General features: G+C 44.8%; 1 protein-coding gene across 1 annotated transcript; it reads left to right on the forward strand.

The window, feature by feature from the left end:
- The first annotated feature begins 918 nt into the window (after positions 1 to 918).
- Positions 919 to 23615, forward strand: KLHL24 (kelch like family member 24). Its single transcript, XM_064165373.1, has 8 exons — positions 919 to 1202; positions 2940 to 3058; positions 6381 to 7368; positions 12533 to 12717; positions 13880 to 13998; positions 15799 to 15987; positions 16372 to 16560; positions 17605 to 23615. The coding sequence occupies exons 3-8, from the start codon at positions 6449 to 6451 to the stop codon at positions 17803 to 17805; spliced, it is 1803 nt and encodes a 600-aa protein (XP_064021443.1). The 5' UTR covers positions 919 to 1202; positions 2940 to 3058; positions 6381 to 6448; the 3' UTR covers positions 17806 to 23615.
- The last annotated feature ends 501 nt before the right edge of the window (positions 23616 to 24116 follow it).

Below are 24116 nucleotides of genomic sequence, written 5' to 3' on the forward strand. Positions count from 1 at the left end.
GCCTCGCCGCCGGCAGCAGGGCGGGAGTGCGGGCGGGGCAGCGGGACTACAGCTCCCAGGGCCGCGCGGAGCAGCCGTGACATCATGTGCGGTGCTCGGCGGTCACATGCCCCGCCGGCCCCTTTGTTTTGGAGCGGCGCTGGCAGCGCGACCGGCGGCGGCTGAGAGGTCCGAGCGAAACGCACTTCTCCGCTTCCCACCTGAGCGGACGCGACCCCTGGGTGGCAGCTCCCGCGGGAGGCAGTGCAGTGCGGCGGGGCCCGTTCCCGGCTGTAAGTGCAGGGCAGCGGGCCAAGTCGGGGCTGCGCTAGGGGCGCGGGGCTCGAGCAGGGGAGGGAGCCCTGCAGCAGAGCAGGAGCCTGCGGGGAGGGCATGGGGCTCCGTTGACGTGGGACTGTTGCGGGACCGCGACGTGTTGCTGGCCGGGACCGTTAGGCACCGCGATAGGGAGAGCGCGTTGCCTTCTTTGCCGGGCAGCGTGGAGCGAGCGACGCGGCAGTGCCGTGACGGGGCAAGATCGTCGGCAGCGCCGGTGCTCCAGGACCTGTCTGCTGTGTGTGTCGTGCCTGTGTGTCTCTGTATGTGCGTGTCCTGCGTGGGCTGCGGGGCCCGGCGCATAAGTGCGAGGCGGGGCACCTGCCCCAGCTGGCGGAGCTAGGCCTGAGGCACTGACAGCCGCGGTCGTGCCGCGTTCCTTTCGTAACTCGGGTCTCCCTGCGCCCCTCCGTGCCCCGAGCGGCGGCGGCGGTGCGGGGGTCCTGTGGCCGCCGATTGGGCTTGCGGGCGGCGGGGGGCGGGGCGGCGGCGCGGGGCCGCCGGGGATTGGTCGGAGCTCTCCGGGGGCGGCTGTCGCTAGGGCGGCGCGGGGTGAAGGTGAGCTGGAGGGCGCGCATGCGCACCCTGCCGGCCGCGGCCCGGAGGGTGTGCCGGGGCTGGTCGCGTCCCAGCTGGCCCTTGTGTGTGGGACTCGGGGAGCTTCGGTTTCCTTGGCGGCCGTAAGCCGCCCCCTGCAGCGCCGCTGTTAAGTGTGTGCCCTCCGCTTTCTGCTGTGCTCGGTGCAGCTGCCTGCCCCGAGCGGGGAGCTGTGTTCCCTCTCGCCCCGCGCTGCCATTTTGTGCCGCTGCAGCCGCCTCCAGCCTCGCCAGCGAGTAAACAACCGGCGAGAGGGCCTGCGACCGCCCTTCAGCCCCGGCCGTGCCCTGGTTAGCATATTTTGCTGAGCTCGTTGTTTGTGTTTTTGATTTGCTTGGATGACGCCGTGGTCCTTTAGCGACGACTGCGGAGCGCTGGGATGAGCCCGTGCGTGTCGCCTGCGGGTCACGAGTTAGCGAGGCCCGGCACAGGCGCTCGGGGCACCGGCGGCCCCGACTCTCCCCGCTGAGATGGGGGGGCTGTGGGCCGCCTTGCCCCGCTCTGGGATCCGCGGTAACGCGCACGCTGTGGGGTGTCCGCGCTTATGCCTTAGCCTGGTTTCCACGTCGTCAGATGTTCGGCACTGTTGCTGTCGGTAGCTGCGGGCTCACGGGCTGTGAGTCCCGGGCTGCCCCTGTCTGATCCCTGCCCCTCGTTTGTTTGTCGGTCTCAGATTTGCAGGCAGTTGGCTGAACCCCCTGGAAGTCCTTGGAACGCGCAGGCAGGCTGTGTGCCTGTGATGACTGGAGCTTTTGTTCTGGTTTGGTTTTGTCGTGGATTGCTTTTTTTTTCCTGCCCCCCCCCCCCCCCCCCCCCCGCCGCCTTTTTTTTTTTACGATATCCGAGCATGCATAAAAATAGCGAAACCGAGGTGGAAGAGTGTTGACTTTTGGGCAGTCCCTTCCCATAGGTCAATGACAGTAGGAGTGTGTTTTGCTTACTTTCCTCCTGCGGGTGCGTGCCCCTTTAGGTGACTTTTTCCACTTAGAAAAGGGTTACCTCTCTGTGCCCTCTAAAGCCCTTCCTTTGCACGGCTTGTTTTTTCCCTTAATTATCACGAGTCTCGTGTTCAAAACAGTTCCTGTTTTTACTGGGTGATTTTTGAGGGCACTTAAGGCTTTTTCTGTGTGCCGTTAGCCTGATTACTACTGAATTTTGGCATTTGGAGTTTATGTTTTTGTAACAAAACAATGCCTTGCATTAGAATGAAAATCTTAGTAGTGCAGCTAACGCCACATCAGCCATCAGCTTGTTCACTCTGAATTCCTGTTTATGAGCTAATGGGTACTCTTAAAAGACTTTCATCACAGTATCATCAGGATTGGAAGAGACCTCACAGATCATCAAGTCCAATCCTCTACCACAGAGCTCAAGGCCAGACCATGGCACCAAGTGCCACGTCTATGACTTTATTCATCTTGAAGGCGTTCAAAGCCTTCATTTATGTTGTAAACCAAGAATATTTTAAAAGTACTTTAAAATCAACAACTCTGTGGTCGTTTTATATCACAAAGGACAATCGTAGAACGTTAGGGATTGGAAGGGAGCTCCGGAGATCATCAAGTCCAACCCCCCTGCAAAGCAGGAAGGAGAACTAGATGTTGTGTTTGGTTTTGGCAGAGGGAACGGTTACGGTGTGGGTTTTTTGTCTCTTCCTTTAAAAGAAAAAAACTCTAGAGCGTGTGTTGTGGTTTAGCTGGTGAGTTGCAGTAGGTGGAATCGGGAGTTTAACTCGTGTGGTAAGCAGGCATCTGAGATGAAGCACGTCTGCAGGTCATCTTATCTAAAATCACAAGTGAAATAACTAGAATTGACCGAACCTGAGCCTCCATGGAGCTGCTGTTGATTTTGCTGCACTGGGCTGTGTTACTTGGTGGTGCTGTTAACTAACACTGTACCAGTTTGTGCAGGTGCTGTGCCCTGAGTGTGCTGGGCCACCGTGGGGCTGCGCTGGGGCCATGTCGGTGGCTCCAGCCTTTCTCCAGGGCAGCTGCCTGTTTCCAGCATCTCTTTTTGTCCCTTCACAGACAGTCACACTGATTTGGCCACACCACGCGAGCTGGTGCTGAGGTGAGACGGCAGTGGGCGCGGGGGCAGAGAGGAAGCCGCCGCCACTGGCAGCAGCGGAAGCCCAGCTCAGCTTCAGGTACTCAAAACTACACCCTAGGGGCGAGCTTAGAAGGTACAGCTCTCGGGCACACCTGATGACTGGTTATTACTGGAGGGCCTCGCCCTAACCTCTGCTGTCAGGTCTGCTAACGGGCCGGAGTTCTGTGGCATACAAGTGGCAGAAAAAGAGCCCTATCAGGAAATTGTTAGAGGTGCGGATGGAGGGAAAATACACGAGCGTGTTGCAGTGGAGGGAGTTGAACGCAATGTTAAAATTTGGATAGGAGGATTTACAGGTAGGTGTCAGAGCAAATGCTTTATAGACCTCAGTGGTCTCTGAATCGAGCTCTTAGATTATTTCTTGTGTAGACAAGCCTGCAATCTGTAGAGATAAAGGAAGCAGAGAAGCCTGATCTTCTGGCGAACCTAGCTTAGAGGTATACAAGTGCAGGTAATATCCACGTTGGGGCTGTCTGTCTTTGCAGAGCATTTCTAACACCTCTGGATAGGAAGTGTGATTTGGTTTGCATTTCTTTTTGTGAATGGGCAGATTCTCTGGTGTGCTCAAGGTCTTTGTTGACCCTTGCTCAGGGAAGCAATCCAATGTGTTTTGTAATTATTTTTTTTGATAGAGTACCTTTCAGTAGTAGAAAAACAAGTTCTTGTTTTTCTTTTGCTTGGTTCTGTCTTACTGAAGATATCTCAGTGTTGAATTCTGTCACTGATTAGTGCTTTATACCAGTGAGTCTGTAGACCCGTGTAAGGACCTTTATTTATACAGAGGGTGCAGTCAGGTATACCTGCTTGTCTCGCTCCCTTCTGTGCGCTGACCAGCTCGGCTTCAGAGTTCTCTCCACCTTTCCAGCTTCAGGGTGAAATACGGGGCAGACAGCTAGAGGTGGTGACATTTTAAAGCTGCCAGAGCAAGATTTGCCAGAAGGCCAATCTGAACATGTGATACAGTGTTACTGACAGTCTTATAAAATTACTTTCCTTAGGCAAATCTGCAGAAGTAATTAACTGGTTAGAAATTGAAGCACAGAACATCCAAAGGCAGTAATTTCTGCAGTGGAGTATAATTCTTTTTCTATTTCCTTATTTTTTTTCATTTGAAATACTTATTTCTTTGATTAGCTTTTGCTCCATGGATTATTTTTAAGTCTCTGATTTCTTTAAGTCATTGGGACATTTAAGGAAAAAAAATTCCTTTGCAGACCACTAATTTTGTGGTGTTCCAAGCATGCAGCAGACATTACTTCCTTCAGTGAGTAGTCTTAAGCCAGAGCCCACGGTTCCACTTACTAGTGATTGCATAATATAGTCTTAACTTCTCACATAACAAGAAAGATTTCATCTTGAAGCTTGTTTTTTACTGCTGTGCTTTTGTCCTTTCATGCAATATGCCGGTGTCCTGTGCCTCATTTCAGATCAACTTTACTTTGGAATAGTTCCATTAACTTCAGTGAGTTTCTCCTGATTTAAATCTGTGTCACTAGAATTGAGCCTTTGTGTTTTCGTTGTTACATTTCCCTTTTCTGCTTCATTCTGCCCACTTTCTCATGCTCGGCAGTGTGGAATTAATTGCTGATAAAGTTCAGAATAAGGGTGCTAGTGACAAAGCTGGTGAGGTGGTGGTGCTGGTGGTTGTTGTTTTTGGTTTTGGTTTTTATCCAGGCTGCGTCACTGCAGGGTAAAGTGGTTGTGAAATACATTGGATAGAATATCAGCTGCAGATGAGACTGCCTGTTTGTGTCTCGTTAAAATCTCTCTGGAGCAACTGGTTATTAGATAGGCTTATTGCATCACTGTTTTTCAGGCACTGGTGACAGCTGATCCTAGTTAAAGAAAATTAAAGCGTTTGTAGGGTAAACAAGCCATACCTTGTTTGTAGGAGCCATACCAAGCCGTTCTTCCTTGTAAATATGTGCAAAAAAACATCGTATGGCAAACGGTAGTTTTAAATGCTCTTCTCGATGAGGAAATGTAGAGCACACATTCTTTTCTGGCTCTTTGTTAAGATGGTGCCTTTTAAAGGTGCTGTGTAAAAACCCTGTTTAGAAAAAGCAAGTTCATTGTGTTCTATATTAAGCGATGATGTCGCCAGCCCTGCTCTGGGTAGTTGCAGCTCCAAAGGTGCAAGTGTATCAGGAAATGAAATTGCTTTGAGGAGCTGGCGTTTGCTGACTGTGTAAGTGGGGAATGAGGGAAACTGAGTATAACCTCTTGGAAGCATGCAAAAGCATTCCATAAACTTTGAAATAATCCAGTGCCTGTTTTTCCAGATGTACAAATAAATCCTCCACGTTACATGGAATTATAGCTACGTCAGGCCCAAGAGGGCGTTTTAACAAGCCTCTTGCTGCCTCTGCATTTTGGTGGACATCGGCTCTGTTCAGGAGGGGCAAAAAGTCCTAGTTGCTGCTAGGCTGGTTGCTCACATTGCCTTCAGCAAGCACTATCTGCAACATCAGCTGCATTTTCTTCACTTGCAAACTTTAGTACTGGCATTTGCTAGCATTCGAGCGCTTCATTTTTGCAACTTCACTGTGACAGTGTGAGTGTGTTTAAGAGCTTGGGGGAACATGGTGTGCTGTGTACTTGAAACTGGAAAGCGTTTGAGCAAGAGGGTCTGCTAACCATTATTTGCTGGTAGTACTTGGGAAAGCAGAAGCCCTCCCTGTCCTCAGTAAGGTACTCTTAGTTCCTGTGGTCAGGGTTTTTACACTAACAGGTGTCATTCTGCGTTCCGTTCTGGGTGCTAGCTGTTTCTGTTCATTTCTGATTGAGAATGGGATTATCAGTGAGCTAATTTTTGGATGTTAGGAATGAACAGGTGAAAACTTAGGATCAAAGTTATTTAATAATGGAATGTTATGAAACACTAGTAGTAGAAGAGTTCATTGTGATGGACTTAAAATGGAGTGATTTCTTATCTTTGCTTTTGAAAATTGCAGGGTTTTTTCCCCCTCCCTCTTTTGACTAGTATTGTTAGAGTAGTATTGGGAGGCTCCAGCTGAAATACAACTACACTGAAAAATGAGAAAAGCCCAAGCTTTGGATCTTTATCAGGAAATCTTTGGCTTCTGGCAATTAGGTGATAGGCTGGAGGCAAGATCTCAGATTTTTATTATCCTGAGCACTGAAGCAGTGCCAGTGGTGCTGGGACATTGAGAACTTGCCACCCGTGACACCTGTTTAGTGGGTGTATTTGACATGTAGCAGGTTGACAGTACATTGTTGTGTCACCTCTAGTAAAGGTCAAAAGTTGTTCCAGTGCTTAGAGTGAGCATGCAAGTGCCTTGTCTGCTTCTCCTGATGGAATTAAAAATGCAGCAGACTGAAGTGTGTTCATTTTTCAGGCTGCAGCACTGCAAAAGAGAAACTCTGCCACCTTTTCTCGATGACTCTATAGCCAACTGATGTAACAATGGTACTAATCTTGGGACGCAGACTGAACAGAGAGGAGAGTGGGATACGAGATTCCCCTGCAACCAAGCGGAAGGTGTTTGAAATGGACCCAAAGTCGTTGTCAGGCCCTGAGTTTTTTGACTTCTCCTCGGGATCATCCCACGCTGAAAGCATTCTCCAGATCTTCAATGAGTTTCGAGACAGCCGGCTGTTCACAGATGTCATTATCTGTGTGGAAGGACGGGAGTTCCCCTGCCATCGGGCCGTTCTCTCAGCCTGCAGCAGCTACTTCAGAGCCATGTTCTGTAACGATCACCGAGAAAGCAGGGAGATGTTAGTGGAGATCAATGGCATTTTTGCTGAAGCTATGGATTGCTTTCTGCAGTATGTGTACACTGGCAAGGTGAAAATCACGACCGAGAACGTGCAGTATCTCTTTGAAACATCCAGTCTCTTTCAGATCAGCGTCTTGCGTGACGCCTGCGCCAAGTTCCTGGAAGAGCAGCTGGATCCTTGCAACTGCCTGGGAATCCAGCGGTTTGCAGACGCGCACTCGCTCAAGACGCTCTTCACCAAGTGCAGGAATTTTGCGCTGCAGACGTTCGAGGATGTGTCCCAGCACGAAGAATTCCTCGAGCTGGGGAAGGATGAGCTTATTGATTACATCTGCAGTGACGAACTGGTGATCAGTAAGGAGGAGATGGTGTTCGAAGCTGTCATGCGCTGGGTGTACCGGGCGGTCGAGCTGCGGAGGCCAGTCCTGCATGAGATCCTGACGCACGTCCGGCTCCCCTTGTTACACCCAAACTACTTTGTTCAGACTGTGGAAGTGGACCAGCTGATCCAGAATTCCCCAGAGTGCTATCAGCTGCTGCACGAAGCCAGGCGATACCATATCCTTGGAAATGAGATGATGTCTCCCAGAACTAGGCCACGCAGGTGAGGAAGTTTTTTTCCTTCTTTGTGTAGGAGAGGGACATAGTTGGCTGTGCAGGTGTTTGATACACAGATGCCCAGAAAAAATTCTCCTGCAGATCATTTTGTTTTGCATTCTGTTTTTGTACTTCCTCATGACACATGGAGGTCACACATCTTGGAAGTGTACCTGAGTCTTTTTGCATAGGTCAGTGTTGCTATGAAATAAACGACTGTTCAGGTAAGTGAAGCTATGTTACCTTGCCAGTAAAGGTTAATGTTTGCTAGGTGAGATCATAACCATACAGAATAGAAGGATTGAGGTTGGAAGGCACCTCAAGGATCATCCAGTTCCAGCCCCCTACCGTAGGCAGGGACACCTCCCACTAGAACAGGTCGGTCAAGGCCTTATCCAGCCTGGCCTTGAACACCTCCAGGGAGGGAGCAGCCACAACCTCCCTGGGCAACCTGTGCCAGTGTCTCACCACCCTCACTGCAGAGAGCCCTTTCTTAACATCTAGTTTGAATCTCCCCTCTGCTAGTTTAAACCCATTACTCCTCATCCTGTCATTACAAGACCTTGTCAATAGTCCCTCCCTAGCCTTCCTGTAGCCCCCTTCAGATACTGGAAGGCCACCATAAGGTCTCCCCGAGGCCTTCTCTTCTCCAGACCGAACCTTTTTTTTTCCTATGTAAGTCTACAGAATGCTGTGAAGGATGTGAGTGTGGGGATTCATGTTCTGAGTGTTCATTTGCCACATCACAAATACTTTACAGATGGAGTAGTACATGGATTTGTAATAGACTGTAAACAGCAGAACAACAGGTTGTTAACTGTAAAAAAGCTAAATCTTGCATTTTTAAAGGACTATGAAACAGTTCCTGAAGTGTTTCATGCTTATTCTATGACAAGAGAGTAATGACAATTCAGAATTGGTGCTGTTAATGATGTGTTACACAAATAGGTGACTGAAGTTGCAGAAAGACATGAGGAAGAGTCCATTAGTGGCATTTATGAGCAATGGTGGTTATGGTTATTTTTTTTCCTGAAAAACATTTTCTCAGTAAGAGCCTTAATTCCACATGGTAGTTTATTGTTACCTCCCACTGATTTAAGCTGTAGTTAGAGAATCATGTTTTATGTTAGGATAATGCAATGATCTGGTCCCCCCTTGTTTTTCTGGTATGTGTTTTAAAGGGTTACCTATAGCAGGGTTAAAAAGCCTTGGCAAGCATTTGCACCATCAGTTGGCTTTGGAGGCTTCAGTACTGGCATGACAGGAAATCCTTAAACTCCACACAGCCAAACCAGCAGCTTTTCTAGGCTGTACACTGCTGTGGAGGGGCTTTGGAAGCTTTTGGTTCACAGCAGTTTGGTGCAGTGGTAGTTTCTGATGCATTTCATACCCTGAGTCTGGGCCTGGAGAAGGGACTGTGGGAATTCAAACCAAAGACCTCCTCATTTCACGAGCTGTATCTTATGGCACTTTGTGTGTTCATACATTTAGTGCTCAATTTGGTAAAGCAAATACTCAGACCTAAGTTCCGTCAGGGTGCATGGTGTGTGTGTACTTGAGAGTTGAATAGCCTCAGTGTAGAGTTCCACTTGGTAAACGCAGTACCTTGCCTAACACAGGTGGTTTCTGAAGCTGGGAGGAGGATGTTGGCATTTTGTGGGTTTTGTTTGGTTTGCTGTTCAGCTTATTAAACTGCACTGTGGATTTGAGTAGGCAGGAAGGAGAGAAGTAATTTACAAAGGAAAAAACCTGTCTGACTGTCCTGCCAGCAGGAATTTTTACCCCTTTTCTATAGTGCATTCATGGAATAGATCTTTGTCATTTTGTTTCTGTTGCTTGTTTGTTCCTGTTGCCTATAGCAAAAAGAGATACTGTTGTAAAACAGCTACCAGATCCCCTTTCCCCCCGTGTTTTCATCACACCTTTGCTGGGTACATCTGGGGGTCTTGGGGAGGAGAAGACACAGGAGAGCTTCTCTTCTTTTGTTCCTTCCTCCAGTTTCTTTTTGAACCTGTTTCTAAAAGCAGACAGGCTGCAGACCAGAAATTCCCACAGCACTACTTTTACTGAAACTTCTGGGATTTGTGATTCCATGTATGGTTATGTATGCACTAATGGGTGAAGTGGGTTCTACTCCTGCTTTTTAAAAGGAGAGTGTGGATTCCAGTTTGCAGTTGTGTGTGTGTTTGTTCTTTTTGAAGCCACTGAAGTGTTACCTGAAGCAAACAAGTTTAGTATGTGGCATAATGGCTGCTAGCTTGCTCTTTTTCCACTAGGCATGGTTGACAAATGCAGGTCTCCTTGAAAGCTTTTCAGTTATGTACTTGAAACGACACAGTGACATCTTGAGGCTGTCTGTCATGCTTCTATTACATCTCTCTTGTCCTCTGCTGGCTGTGTTGCACAGCAAAGCTCAAAAGGAGATCAAGCAGTGAGCAGCAATATGTTTACCTAGACAAGCAAAACAGGCTCTTCCTAGTGCATGCTTTGAATTATCTCCAGATTTTCATGTACCCGTGGGTTCCTCAATCACCCAGTTGCTGTTAAGCTGTTAGGTAACAATATGCAAGTGTTCTCTTCAGTTAGAAATTACTACCTCTGTATATTTTAACAGGTTCTTTCTGGTTGCTTTTAGAAAGTTTTAATGTAATCTCCTTATTTTTGCCCCAAGGAGGTGAGGTTTTATTTCACATTATATTCTCTCCATCTCATTTACTACTCTAAAGTGAGTTTACAGGAGTTCAGATAAATCATTCATTTTATTCCCCTTGTTATTTGTCTCCCAGACTTCAAATATTGTTGAATGTAGTCTGTGTGAGCTGTTGAAAGTTCTTCTGCCCAGCTGGCACTGTGCTGGTTTCATTTTTTACCTCCTCTAAAGGCCCTTATGAAACTGGTCCCCTTTGAAACCTGCTGTTTGGAATGCTCAGGAAATGTACTAACAGTTGTCTTTCGCTCCTCCTTTTCTCTTTTATTCACCCCTTGATGGCAGGGTGTCTCATGGAATCTCAGAATAGCAGAATTAATTAATCAAGTTGGAAAAGACCTTCAAGATCATAGAGTGCAACCTAACACCTAATTAACTAAACTGTGACACTGGTGCCTCATCCAGATTCTTTTTAAGCACCTCCAGAGATGATGACTCCACCACCTCTGAGGGCAGCCCATTCCAAGGGCCAATCAGGAGGGCTTCTCCTGCCGTCTCCTGTCTGTTCTAGCTCTCCTTTGTTGTTTTCAGAGGCCTAGAAGGAGAGCTTTGGGAGCCCGTGATTGAGATCACACCTTGCTCTAATACTCATTCAAATAGATCCTTAGTTTTATTTTCTGGAATTGGCCTCTGCCTGTATCTTCTTTTTGGGATACACAGGGAAAACATTTTGGGGATTTTGTGTGTTTGAAATACTGCATAAGATTGTTATTTCCTTTAAAGAGCAAAATTCCATCATAGCAATTCATATAGCTCTCTTTGATCAGTGATTTTTCAATCAATTTTGATCAGTTGATTCCAATCTAGAATGCCATCCACAGACAAACCTCTTCTGTACACGTGGTGGGCTGGTTTCTAAGGCAAATTTTGAGATTAGCATCTTGCTTTTAGGGAAATTCCCTTCTTGGGTAATGCTTTGCTGGCACTGGAACTTCTCCTCTCTTATCCTTTGAGAGATTCTTTTCAGAGTTGTTCCCCAAAAAGGCAAAACCCAGTAACAGTAAATGCATAGAAAGCAGGAAGGAGCAGGACTTCAAAGCTGAGAGCTGAAGGCAGAAGAAACCCTTCCTAGTTGAGATGCGTGAATATGCTTCCTCAGATACACACCTTCCTGTGCAGCCTTGGAGAACATCATCGTTTAGCACTGCCTTTGCCTGTCTGAAATATTCGGAGTAGGCATACATATGGGATGTTTAAATTATGGTGTGTAGTGACAAGGAATTAGGGCTGGCTGTGTTTGTTCCTGATATTTCAAAATGGGGAAAACATCATCAGGGGCTGTAAGTTACTGTGTGCATAAGTTCACACGTTAGAAGGTTTGGGGCAGATCTTGCAACTTTTGTCTCAAATGCAGTCCTGAGTAGTTTGGATTTTTGAAGAGGGCTGCAGTGCTGTTCAGTGGTACAAGTGAGATGTTGGTTCATAGTGGGATCAAAGGACAACAACAAAGAGGCTTACTGAAAAGGAAGGAAATCTTGCATTCAGTTTTAGTTAACAGACAGCAGTCCTTGAGATAACTCCATCGGTGCAAAAGCCTTTAATCTAAAAATGCTCTGAAAAGGATTTCAGTAAATGCTTTAAAGGAATCATAAATGTGAGAGGGTAGATAAAAGTTGTTGATTTGCACATCAAAGGCGGTTGGTTGATTCTCTCCATTTAAATGTGGATTAACATATTACAAGTTTTGCTGTTCCTCTGACTGTAAAATGTAATGCAGAAGCATCAAGTTAGTAGAGTGAGTGTGTGGAATGGACTTTAAAGCCTTATTTGTGTACATTGCAGACTCTATAATGCTTATTTTTTTCACGTTGACATTTCATTCTTGCTTTAGGCTTCCATTTTTATTTCAGTGTTTCCTTCTATGACTGCAGTTGTTTTATCCTTTTTTGAACTGTGCACTGGCTCTGAGGTCTCTCTTTTTTCCCTTTGACTATGCCTTCAGCCTTTTGGTTTAGATTATTTCTTGGAGAAGAAAATCTGAACTATTAGAGCCATGTAAAGTATTGTGAATTTTGTAAAACCTGTGGGGACTGGTTTCATTGGGAAACACATTACTCATTATCTCAGGGTTTCACTGGGAAACAAATTATTCATTATCTCAGGCCTTGCTTGAACTCTTTGTGCACATAGAGGTATCAGAAATAAACAGTGCAGAATTCCCTTACTCTAATATTATTGTTTAATTTTTGCACGCAGTGTTGTGTAATGCAACTCTTAACAATTAACACAGAAGACTCCTTGATGTGGCAACCTACTGTGTGATGAGGAGGCTGAAAGTGTGGAAGACCTCTTGACTGTTTGCTCAATAAGTTTTTATTCAATATTTTGTGTTTGCTTTTTTTTTTTCCTTTAGAAATGAATTTCAAAGAGTAAACTTTGCCATTTTCACAGTTTTGAAGACAATGTTGTTTGGCCTCCACACAGGAATAAATCTTCTGCATCTTTTCTGTGTTCACCTTTTTAGATCAACTGGCTATTCTGAGGTGATAGTTGTTGTTGGAGGCTGCGAACGAGTTGGAGGGTTTAATTTGCCATACACTGAGTGCTACGATCCTGTAACAGGAGAGTGGAAGTCACTGGCTAAGCTCCCAGAGTTTACCAAGTCTGAGTATGCAGTGTGTGCTCTACGGAATGATATTCTTGTTTCAGGTGAATAGTCCTAAAAAAAAATTAAGACTTCTTTCTTTGTTGTTTTGCTTTATTGGTTTTGGGTGTGTGTTTGTTGTTAGTGATAGATCATTGTACTGTGAGCTTCCAGAAGTTCAACTGAAAATCACCTTCTGATGTAAATGGTGAAGAGCAGCTCCAAACCAATCTTACTGCAGATAAAAATGTTTTCTGGCATTTTTCTTTACTATTACTTGTCAGATTTCTTACAGCTGATTCCAGGATATCAGCTGTATTGAAAAAGATTATCTTATGCTTGTTAAGTGTGCTGCTTTGAAATAGAGTATGGCCTGGTTTGCAGCAACAGTTAAGAGAAATTACATGCAGAAAATCCCAAACAGCCTTTTTCCAGCAGCATTTCCTTTGTTACATAATGTGCTGTGTAATAGTTAAAGATGTTGGTTGCCTAGGAGCAACTGGTACAGTGCTGGGGACTTGTTTCTATCGTATGGCTGCTGAGACTCCAAAGGAAAAACAGTTTAAAGCTGTTTCTCATCGTGGGAATGTAAAATGGAAACTCTTTTTAGCATCCAATTTGAGGATCCATTTATAGCAGCCTTGTACAGTGAAGTGAGCAGTAGCTGTAGAGTTTTAAACAACTCTTCATTCAGCCTTTTAGCGAGAGTAAATTGCAGGGTACAGCTGATGGTTTAGCTCCCAAGCCCCCATGTGTTAAAGGGATTGTCCTCTCGGATGTGTAGTACCAGTGTCACTTGAACAAAAGGTAAGGAAAAAGAGATAAATGCAGAAAGCAGAGAGGGGTTGGGAAGGTGCCATGAGACGGAGGAGCTGTTAAGGTTGAGTGTTGCATCCAACTCCTAACATTTTGTCATTCTGTGATCCAGGTGGTGACACTAAAGGGGATCTGAAGAGCATAGGCAAAAGTCATTAAAATGTATTCCAAGCTCCAGAAATAATCTAACCTGATGTCAACTTATTACTGGGAAAGGCACACCAAGTCACTGATTTTGTTTTCAGTGGTTGAAATCTACTGAAAGTGACTTTCACCTAAGATACAGATAGGTTTTATTTCAACTAAAAAGGATACCAAGTTTTCATTGCTCACTGTAGTCGGGCATGTTAATAGTTGAACTTCTCATTCAACAAGGAATTGATTCAGATTGGCATCTTTTTGTTTTTAAAGGTGGAAGAATTAATAGCCGGGATGTTTGGATTTATAACTCCCAGCTTAATATTTGGATCAGAGTTGCCTCCTTAAATAAAGGCAGATGGCGTCATAAAATGGCTGTTCTTCTTGGTAAAGTAAGAGAAGTATATTTACCTTCTTTCTCTGGTGGCAGTACTTGTTTTCTGCACTGTTTTTGTACATACATACAGACTGGCTATGATTTCATATTTCTTACTTGACAATCTAAAAAAGACACATTGATATAAAAGAATATTTTAATCAGTTCCACTCTTCATCATCCAGACACTATCCATGGACATGAAAATCTTGGCATTTAGTGGGGAGTTGTTTGTTTGTCATTGAAGTGTCTTGTCCCCAAGAAGGAATTCTTTTGGGAAGCAAAGAAGCATCTAGATTTTCCCATGCTGTCAAAACTTTGACAGTCTGTGCAGTTAATAAAACCCAGTACTGCTCTGAATGTCAGCTCTCTGCTCTTCTAGTTTGTGTTTGAAATTAACCAAACATAGGCTGTGAGGAGGTGGAAGGGTTTGCAGTGTTTTGAAAGCATACGTTCCTTATCGAGAGCTGGCTGGGGATCAACTGCCCGTGGAGATTCCATTAATAAAAGTTAGTGAAATGTGCACATGGTGTCCCTCAGACTCATTAGAGATGAGACTTGCAGCTGGAGGGAAACTTGGAAGAAGTTAAAGACAGCTAATAACAAACTCTGCTGCTTAAATGAGAGGAGCAACAGGAAAGAAAAGTTCACAAACTGAGAGGAGGGAGTGTTTGTTTTTTAGGCAAGTAGGAAGAAGGCAGAACACAGAAAAGCAAAGGTAAATTCAGATGGGACCTTTGCTGCTGTTGTTGCTGAATGTAATCTGTAAAAAGCAAAATGCAGAGAAGTGCCTTTCATAACAAATGCCATCCAAATAGAAGTTTCTGTCTCAGTATTAATAATGCTGTGCTTTGGACAAGCGTTTCCGTTGTCATTCCATGTCTGACTAAACGGAACTCTCCAGGGAGTTTTTACCCCTGAATCATAGAATCAACCAGGTTGGAAGAGACCTCCAAGATCATCCAGTCCAACCTAGCACCCAGCCCTAGCCAATCAACCAGACCATGGCACTAAGTGCCTCAGCCAGGCTTTTCTTGAAGACCCCCAGGGACGGTGCCTCCACCACCTCCCTGGGCAGCCCATTCCAATGCCAATCACTCTCTCTGTGAAGAACTTCTTCCTAACATCCAGCCTATACCTACCCTGGCACAACTTGAGACTCTGTCCCCTTGTTCTATTGCTGGTTACCTGAGAGAAGAGGCCACCCCCCACCTGGCTACAATGCCCCTTCAGGTAGTTGTAGACAGTAATAAGATCACCCCTGAGCCTCCTCTTCTCCAGGCTAAACAGGCCCAGCTCCCTCAGCCTCTCCTCATAGGATTTGTGCTCCAGGCCCCTCACCAGCTTTGTTGCCCTTCTCTGGACATGTTCCAGCACCTCAACATCTCTCTTGAATTGAGGGGCCCAGAACTGGACACAGTACTCAAGGTGTGGCCTGACCAGTGCTGAGTACAGGGGCAGAATAACCTCCCTTGTCCTACTGGCCACACTGTTCCTGATGCAGGCCAGGATGCCATTGGCTCTCTTGGCCACCTGGGCACACTGCTGGCTCATCTTCAGCTTACTCTCTATCAGTACCCCCAGGTCCCTTTCCTCCTGGCTGCTCTCCAGCCACTCAGTCCCCATCCTATAGCGCTGCTTGGGGTTGTTGTGGCCAAAGTGCAGAACCCTGCACTTGGCCTTGTTAAATATGGTCATTCTCCTGCGTATATTAAAGTGAGGAAAGTATCCCTTCACAAACCTTGCAAAGTAGGATTCTTGCAGCTTAAATTTTATTGAAACACAAGGAAATGATCATTGTCACCGCTCCCCATAGGTGTATGTTGTTGGAGGATACGATGGGCAGAACCGCCTCAGCAGCGTAGAGTGTTACGATTCGTTTTCTAACCGCTGGACGGAGGTGGCTCCCCTGAAAGAAGCTGTGAGCTCCCCAGCAGTCACCAGCTGCGTGGGCAAGCTCTTTGTGATTGGAGGTGGTCCTGATGACAACACGTGTTCTGACAAGGTCAGTTAATTGTATTGGGCTGCGTCTTCTGTCTGCAGTATGAAGGCAGATCACATAAAGATCACATTTGCTGGATGGAGTATGGAATTTTTGTTGTTCCAATAATCAGGAGTAGAAAAGGACACTGTTACTGTGTACAATCATGGATATTGTGTTTCCTTCACAAGTGCTGTGAATTCTTTAAACCTTAGAGTAAGGAAGGTAATGTTGACTACAGCTCATATATAGCCATTATTGATGTATGGACCTCTGGTTTTGTTGACTTTATTTTTGGGGGGGAGGTACTGCCCACCAGGTATTGCTTAACTCTCTTTGTGTAAGCTGTGTGGGTGTGCCAGGTTATTCCAGTTAGGCTTTTTATCTGAAATGCATCTTTATTTTCAGGTGCAGTCTTACGATCCTGATACTAATTCTTGGCTGCTGCGTGCAACTATCCCTATCGCAAAAAGATGTATCACGGCTGTGTCCTTGAACAACCTGATCTACGTTGCTGGTGGGCTTACCAAAGCTATATACTGCTATGATCCAATCGAGGACTACTGGATGCATGTACAGAACACATTCAGCAGACAGGTAATTAACACTAAAAGGCCTGGGGATATCTGAAAGGTTTTGGTTTGCTTTTTCTTTTACACTAACATACTAGCATGAACTGTATCTCTGATTCCAGTCTTGTTTTACTTAATGTATGTAATTCAGAGCCTCACAGAAGAGGAAGTGTCTAAGTGGTAACTTTCCAGCTGAGTGTCTTTGTTAGCCAGTCCAGGGTGTTTTTGTTTGAGAGCAGTTATTGTTGGAGAACATTGCACAGCAGTGTAATGGGTGATGTTTTAACTTGTGTAGCAATTGATCTCTGTCATGTTCTGCTGTGTGTTTAAACTTAGACTGAAGATAGTAATTGTCTTATAATTGATAAAAGCCTTTCAGTATAACTCAAAATATCGATGGCTGCTTTTACAGTGAAAAACACTCCATTGTAGAGCACAGAAAGTGTCTGACTTAAGCAACAAGAGGTGTGTCACTTCCACCTATGGACCTCTGAGCAGAGTTGAAAAATGTGTCCCCTTGGTACTCCAGTGTGTGTATATCAGTTAACCTTTCCCTGTGCTTTTAAAACACCAATCACACAGTCTATAGCATATATTCTTTTTTCTGCCCTTTCCTCTTCTCCTCTGTTTTGATCCTATCTTCTGTATTTAACTGGATATTTTATGCTTGCCTACTTTAAAAGAAGAAAAAAATCCTCTAAGTAAGCCATAGTGCTGTGTTTTCCTTGTGCATTCTGTTCTTAGTCATGGCTTTTTGATTTTTTTCTCTCTTTATATCCCTCTTATCTGCAGCTCCTCCTTTCCATTTCTTGCATTAGTAGTATCTACTGAAAACCTTTGTTCTGTCCCCTTTTCCATATCTCAGATGGTTAAGTGGTAAATTCAGTGTTCAGCTGTATTCCATTGTATCCCTTGTCCAGGCCATGTGGAGTGAAGGCTCAGACCTGACACGGTCTTCCTGACTGCTTGGAAGTGGGAGTCACAGTGCTGTCCTGCACTGAGGTGGGCATGCAGGAGTGAAGCCTCACTTTTCAAATGACCATGTATTTCTTTGTGTGTTTTGAAACAGGAAAACTGTGGCATGTCTGTGTGTAATGGCAAAATCTATATCCTTGGTGGAAGACGAGAAAACGGCGAAGCCACAGACACTATTCTTTGTTACGACCCTGCAACGGGCATTATCACGGGAGTGGCAGCCATGCCCAGGCCAGTATCCTACCACGGCTGTGTGACCATTCACAGATACAATGAAAAAGGCTTTAAACTGTAATCTTCTTCCTGAAAGACGTCGATGGCATGAATGAGTCCAGTGGTCTGCTGTAACACAGGCTTCTGAAGGATTCCTGGAGTGGGAAAATGTCCTTTTCCTGCCTAAGTGTCTTATGAAAATTCTATCCTGTGCCTTTAGAAAAAAGGGTTAATTTCACTTGCAAAACAAGACTGCAAATCTACCCAGTAACCAGAGTTCAGGTGTATCTGCTCTGGGCTCTGCGACAAGAGCAGCAACGGTATTGTACTGCTCTTCAGAAAGTTTACCCTACCTATGAAATCTTCTGTAAGGAAAGTCTTGGAAGCTTTCTGGGGAAAGTGCCTTCACAAGCATTTGTGCCTGTGTCCTGAGAAGCTCTATCTGCAAGGTGTTTCAGGTTCTGCTAGTTGGAAAAACACATAGGCAAAGAAATTTCCAAGAATGATCTAGCATTTATTGCCTGTAGGCAATTATCCTATATAAATTGTCATTTCGTGGCACATTGTTCTTACAAGCAGATTGCTTGCCTTACCCAAGCAGATTTTTATTATTCATGGTTGGAAAGGGGAAAAAAAATAAGCAACCACCAAAAAAAAACCCAACCTAAAACCCAACCTGCAGAAAAACCCCAAACAAAAGAAGCTGCAACCATTAGAATCCTTGAATAACACATTTTCCTGAAGGGGCAGCTGGTTGTTCAGTGAGCTCCTGCAGCACTCTGCAGTGATGACCATGCTGTAACACTATGGACTTCATTCATAGTGTTGCTGCATGTTCATCAGCAGTACCAGGCTGTGTGACGTGGAAGAGTAGTAACTGCTGGGGTGCAGGCATGCAGCTCTGAAGCAGATCTGCAATCCCAGTTTTTAACTTTCTGAAAGTATGCCTGGAGTCTGAAAGTTACTGGGTTGGCTCTTTGCTCACTGCAAAGTATCTCTATTCAAAAAACAAAGGATGATGAGCTCTGGATTCTTCTGCTTTTTGAATCACCTGGTGATAGGAGGCAGGGACTTGGGCTGCACCCTGCAGCTTATGAATTGGTCTTCTGGGTCTCATCTGCAGAGTACTCGCCAAAGATTTCTTGGCCTTTCTTCAGACAATCACTTACTTCAGCACAGCTAAATTACTGTAGAAGCTGCCTGCCCATAGGTAAGAAATTCTGGAAGGTCCCTCCTGTCACCAGAAGAGTTATCTGAGGGCCTGTCTGTGTAGCCACATGAGGGAACTCCCACAGGTTTTGGATGATTCTGAAGCCTAGGAAGCGCCTTTATTTTGGCCTGGCTTTTTTTGGGTGGTTGTTTTTTGGTGTTGTTTGAAGTTAGAGGTGGGTTTTTTTTAAGTCCTTCCTGTATTTCTATACTAGGTCTCTTTTATTTCCAGGACACAGTTGTGTAGTTGAGGCACAAGTTCATAAAAACTGAAATAGCACTTGAGAGTTGGAAAATGAATAGGATTGTCTGTACCAATTTCCTGTTAATCACCAAAAACCTCAGGAGCTGCCTTTCAAAGGAATTCTGAGGACAGCAGCCAGTAGGGAAGTTGGTCAGTGCCAGGGCAGCAATCAAAAAACATAAGGCCCCTGCAGAGAAGGCCTGGCCTCAGGGTTCTGGTCTCCGTGCCTGCTCAGGAGGGTGAAAACTAGCACCATCTCTGGAACGTTGTTTGTTCCATTGGACTTTCTTCAGCTGTTTTCCCAGAGTATTTCTTCATGAGATGGAAATTCTGACCCTCAGTGAAGCTGTGCCAAACTGGGAGTCATCATTTTCAGCAACTTATGGTCATGGCTTTCAGAGAGCACTGGGAGCTGCACTTGGATGCATTAACTCATAACCTCAGGAAAGGACACAAATTTCAGTTTCTGGCTGAGTACCAAACACTGCTTTGTATGGGTTACAAATACTGATAAAATACACATCTCTGCCTATCAGCGATGACATTAGGAAGTCAGTCCCTGAGCATGTGCACTCACATTGCCCTAAAAAGAAAGTTCCTCTAATGCTGGACAAGTGGATCAGAGAAATTAATCCTGTTCTAAGTTGTGTTTCTGCCCATTACTTCACCAAGGTAATTTCAGTACCTCTGAAGAAGGTCCCTGGCCAGCGATGGGAATTGCGCAGTAAGGGCTGTTCTGTACTAACTCTGTGCCATCGGTGTAAATGAAACTGTAAAAAATGATAGGAGCACTTCATGAAGATGCCCTTGGGAAAATACTCTTCTAGCCTTTGATTTCCCATCTTTGTATTGAGACTTGTTACGTTGACTGTCACGCTAGCCTGCTTCTACACATCCTCCTCTAGGTGTAGGGCAGTGTCATTATGTATAGGTCCCTTTTAATCTGTGTTCAGAATACTGCACTACTCTGTAAATAACAAAGATATTGCTTTCTGTGGCTTTGAAGACTCATATTTAGTTCTTAACAATTCATGTACCATTACCTCTTATTTTGTAAATGAGAGTGTTTAATGAACCAGTAAATGCAGAAATGTAGAAGAAAACTGCTCGCAGTCCTTCAGAAGCCTGAATTCAGTGCTGAACAGTTGTGTGGAGCATTGCTAAGATGGCAGTTATTCATGCAATGATTTCCATAAAACAGTGATTTGGGGTTTTTTTTGCTTGTTTGCTCTGTAAATAGTTTGCTCTGTCAGAACAATTATTTTTTGATGTACTAGAAAAGAACAATTCAAGTTTGGTGTAATGAAATCATAACCATTTTTCTAGAAGGATGCATTGATTTGGAAATTGCATTCCTGAGCCACCTGTTCTCCAATGCATTTCACTTAAGTCTAGTTGAGTCCCAAGATTAAAAGTCTCAGTATCCTGCAGATCTGCTTGCAGTTTATGGGCTTGAGCAGCAAGTTGGGTTTCTGTGTCTCAGCTAGGAGAGAAAACTGTTAGCTAGTAGGATCAACAGCTTTCCATCACAGACGGTGAGAGGTTTGGTAGCTTTTAAGTAGAGACACCTGCACAAAGACATAATTTAAGTCTCACCATACATGGGAAGAGGGCTCAAGTATCTTCAAAGTCACACCTAAGAGATGAATTCTAAGTCATCTGTTATTTTACTTCACTAAACAGATAAATAGCTTTTAAGTATTTTACTCTTAGAAAGTAAAGTATTTTCCTTCTCCATTGTGATGTCTCCTCCATGAATTGCATCTTTCTCTTGAAAAGAAAGTTGAAGCTTCCCTGCAGTCTGTCTTTCAGAAGACTCTGGCTATAGAACTGTAGTATTGCCTTACAATGCAGCCTATAGCTTTCCCCTTTCAGATACACCACATGTTCCCTCACTTTACAGCCCCCAGGTGTGTAACACTGCTCAGTAATCATTCAGTTTTACCTGTAGGCTCCCAGCCCGGTAGTGCTTCAGTAGACATAGTTTGTGGAATCTCTTCCATTTGTACCATCACTGTGTGCCTGGTGTGCTTTTCCAGGACTGGGCACCGAGGGTCCAGAGCAATACTGTTATGTTTTTATTTTAAAGGGCACCAATGCAGTTCTCATCAGAGACTGCTTTTGTTGCTGTTCTCTGAAGCACAGATAAACTACATTACCTGTGTTGGTATGGAGCCTTATCATAGTTTACTCAAGCTTTTTAAATGGCAAATTTTAAATGCAGATTTTTGAGAGAGGCTGATGTAGGAAAGAGGACTGCTTATCTTGACAGAGGTTCAGAGGAAGCTGTGTTCACCACTTCTCTCAGACAATTACTCAGTTTATCCTGCTTTTGTTTGATTTGAACTGCAAGGACAAAACAAGCAGCAGTCACAGTCCCTGTGACTTCAGGTTTCTCTTCTACCCAAAGCACAGCAGCATACCAGAGCTGGCACTCGCAGTGCTGGGGGCAGAGCAGTGAATTTATTCCAGCTCCAAGGGATAGGAGGAACTCCTTGGGGCACAGTGAGAGATGGCAGGAGGAAATGCAGAGCATTTGGGGTTTGTGTATTTGTCTGGGCTTGCTGAATCCAAGACACTCTGGATGCTCATTCATTTGCAGAAACACAGGTGGTAAAAAAGACTCATGTTTGTCAACTTGCTGAACTCAGTTGGAGTGATAAAGGTGCACATATGGTCACAGTTCTCCAGTGGCAATCTTCAGGAAAGCCAAAGGTTCATTTCTCCTAATTGCCCAACTAGGCAAGTGCATGTGGTTTGGTGCCTTTGCCACTGAAGATGGCAAAAGCCAATTCAAGAACATCATGAGACTCAATTACGGTCACTGTGAGGCAAAATGAATGTTTTCATCTGAATGTAGTCTTGTGAAAACAAAGTGTAAATGAAATGGTTTGTGGTGCCTGGTTTAAAAACCTGAGCAACAGATAACTCAGAAAGGACTCTGCAAGGTAGGGTGAGATTTTTAAGCAGAAATGTGCTGCCTGGTTGGGGGCTCAGCAGTGCTGTTTTTCTGCCTGTCTAGCACCCAAGTTCCCTCCCTGTGGCATTAATTAATGCGGATCTCACTCTCAGTTTATAAGGACTGTGTTGGTGCTGTGAGCATTGCCACAGAACAGCAAGCAGCCTCCTGCCAGCCCCAAACCAGAGGTGTGAATCGCACATTCTGCCTGCTAGCCTTGCACCAGCTCTGCCACAATGTTATGCATAGTTGACATTGCTCACGGTGTGTGTCTCTGGTAACTACTAAGAGTGCTATTTACAGCAGCTTGTTTTCCACTGCAGTGCTCCACCCCATGCTCGTACGTTTATGTATCTGTACCTGTTAGTAATTCTCTGCTCATTTTGTGCTATGCTGTTAGAGGTAATGCACATTAAAGCCCCTCTGTACAGTATGATGGTAATGTACTTACAGCTTTCTTTGTATCACTAGTTCCAAAGAAAAGACTGTCTTAATTTTGGAAACCCCTGTGCCTTGAATTCACCTGTATCTTCAGCTGTTGTGAAAAAGAGCTTGGATTACTTCTCCCAGTTTATCTTCATTGGGCTTGGTCTTACTGTCCAGACTGTTGATGTCCTCCTAAGAGAAATAAATCTTGCCGCTCATTGACTAGAACAGTTGAACCTTATGCTTAGAGTATGCCTGGAGTGCTTCCAGTGCTATGGCAGATTTAGTCTAGGGAAAGCACTATTTGACTTTTCCTGATATTTTTTTTTTTGTTCCTAGCACTCCTCAGTGACAAAGGATTTGAGTTTAGATAGGACTTCTGTCCTTACCATGTACAGTTTCTTGTTTCAGTCAATAGCCTCCAACACTTCTGAACACTTCAACTTGTCACTCGTGAATCTCTTGTTCAGTATATGCAACGTGAAGCAATAATATGGTGCAGCACAGCAATAAGCAAATCAAAAGACCTGAATGTAATGTACTGTTACTAACTTCATCCACGTCAATGCTGGACCTGTGAGTCATTCTCCTTCTGGTGCACCTTTCTGTTAGCTGTCTGGACTCAGACTAATAGGAGCTACTTGGCCAGGGAAGAGAATTTACCTCCTGAACTGTTTATTCAGCTGATATTTTATCTTCACCTGAAATCATGGTTTGATTTTTGCTGAGGAAAACAGCAGTTCATGTTACTCCTTTATTTACTGAAACAGAGAAGGTGTAGTTCTGCAAAGAGCTGATCACTGTCTTCGAGGATGATCTGGTGCAGCACAAAGGACATCTGAACAAGTGCAGACCACTTCTGTGTGCCAGAGTCAATGTAGCATTAGCTCACATATAACATTAAGGTCTTCAAGGTTGTGCTGGCAGTAGAAAAGTGATTTTGTAATGTAGCACAATTGCAATAACAGCTGTTATATTTAAATATATTTCTTGCATAATTCTCTGAAAGTTTTTTAAAGTTCAGTGTACCTAATAAACCTTTGCCTTTTGAGTAGTTCACTGTGTTTTATTTAAGGTTATGGGAAGTTCCAGAGGGGTGGCTTAGTGGTACACAGAGGAATCTTCTTGGGTTAATTCTGGGCCATTGAACTTGTGGTCTCCATATCTATCTGTCATTCCATTCCTCTGTCTCCCACTCCAGGTGCTTGTTTTGCCTGCTCATCTTTCTGTCCTGATTATGGAAGTTAACATTGACATGAATGAAGGCAGTCTAAGGCTGTGCTGAAGAGTAAATTGAGAACAGGAAGAATCATAAAGCAGGGGTTGAGATGTGAAATCCTGCTTAGTCCTGGGTGCTGCAGTAGGAAAAGCACGTGAGCTGGTGTGGAAGACAAAACTAGCATGGGAAATGGGGAAAAGGCAACATGATGCTAGGAGGGAGACTGGCAGCAATACAGGTTGGAAAGAATCCTAGAGAAAGTTTCTTCTCCCAAAGTGACCTACTTGAGGTCCCGTTCACAGATGATAGAGTTGGGGTTCAGACTGTGATGGGGTG

This window comes from Pogoniulus pusillus, chromosome 26 (assembly GCF_015220805.1).
Source record: "Pogoniulus pusillus isolate bPogPus1 chromosome 26, bPogPus1.pri, whole genome shotgun sequence".
In the NCBI taxonomy this organism is placed as follows: domain Eukaryota; kingdom Metazoa; phylum Chordata; class Aves; order Piciformes; family Lybiidae; genus Pogoniulus; species Pogoniulus pusillus.

What these genes read in the sequence shown, in the direction of transcription:
- KLHL24 (XM_064165373.1), top strand. Translation starts at nt 6,449, where the DNA reads ATGGTACTAATCTTGGGACGCAGACTGAACAGAGAGGAGAGTGGGATA. An exon ending in TGGCTGTTCTTCTTGGTAAA is followed by an intron (nt 13,999 to 15,798) that starts GTAAGAGAAGTA and finishes CGCTCCCCATAG; the next exon opens with GTGTATGTTGTTGGAGGATA. An exon ending in ACAACACGTGTTCTGACAAG is followed by an intron (nt 15,988 to 16,371) that starts GTCAGTTAATTG and finishes CTTTATTTTCAG; the next exon opens with GTGCAGTCTTACGATCCTGA.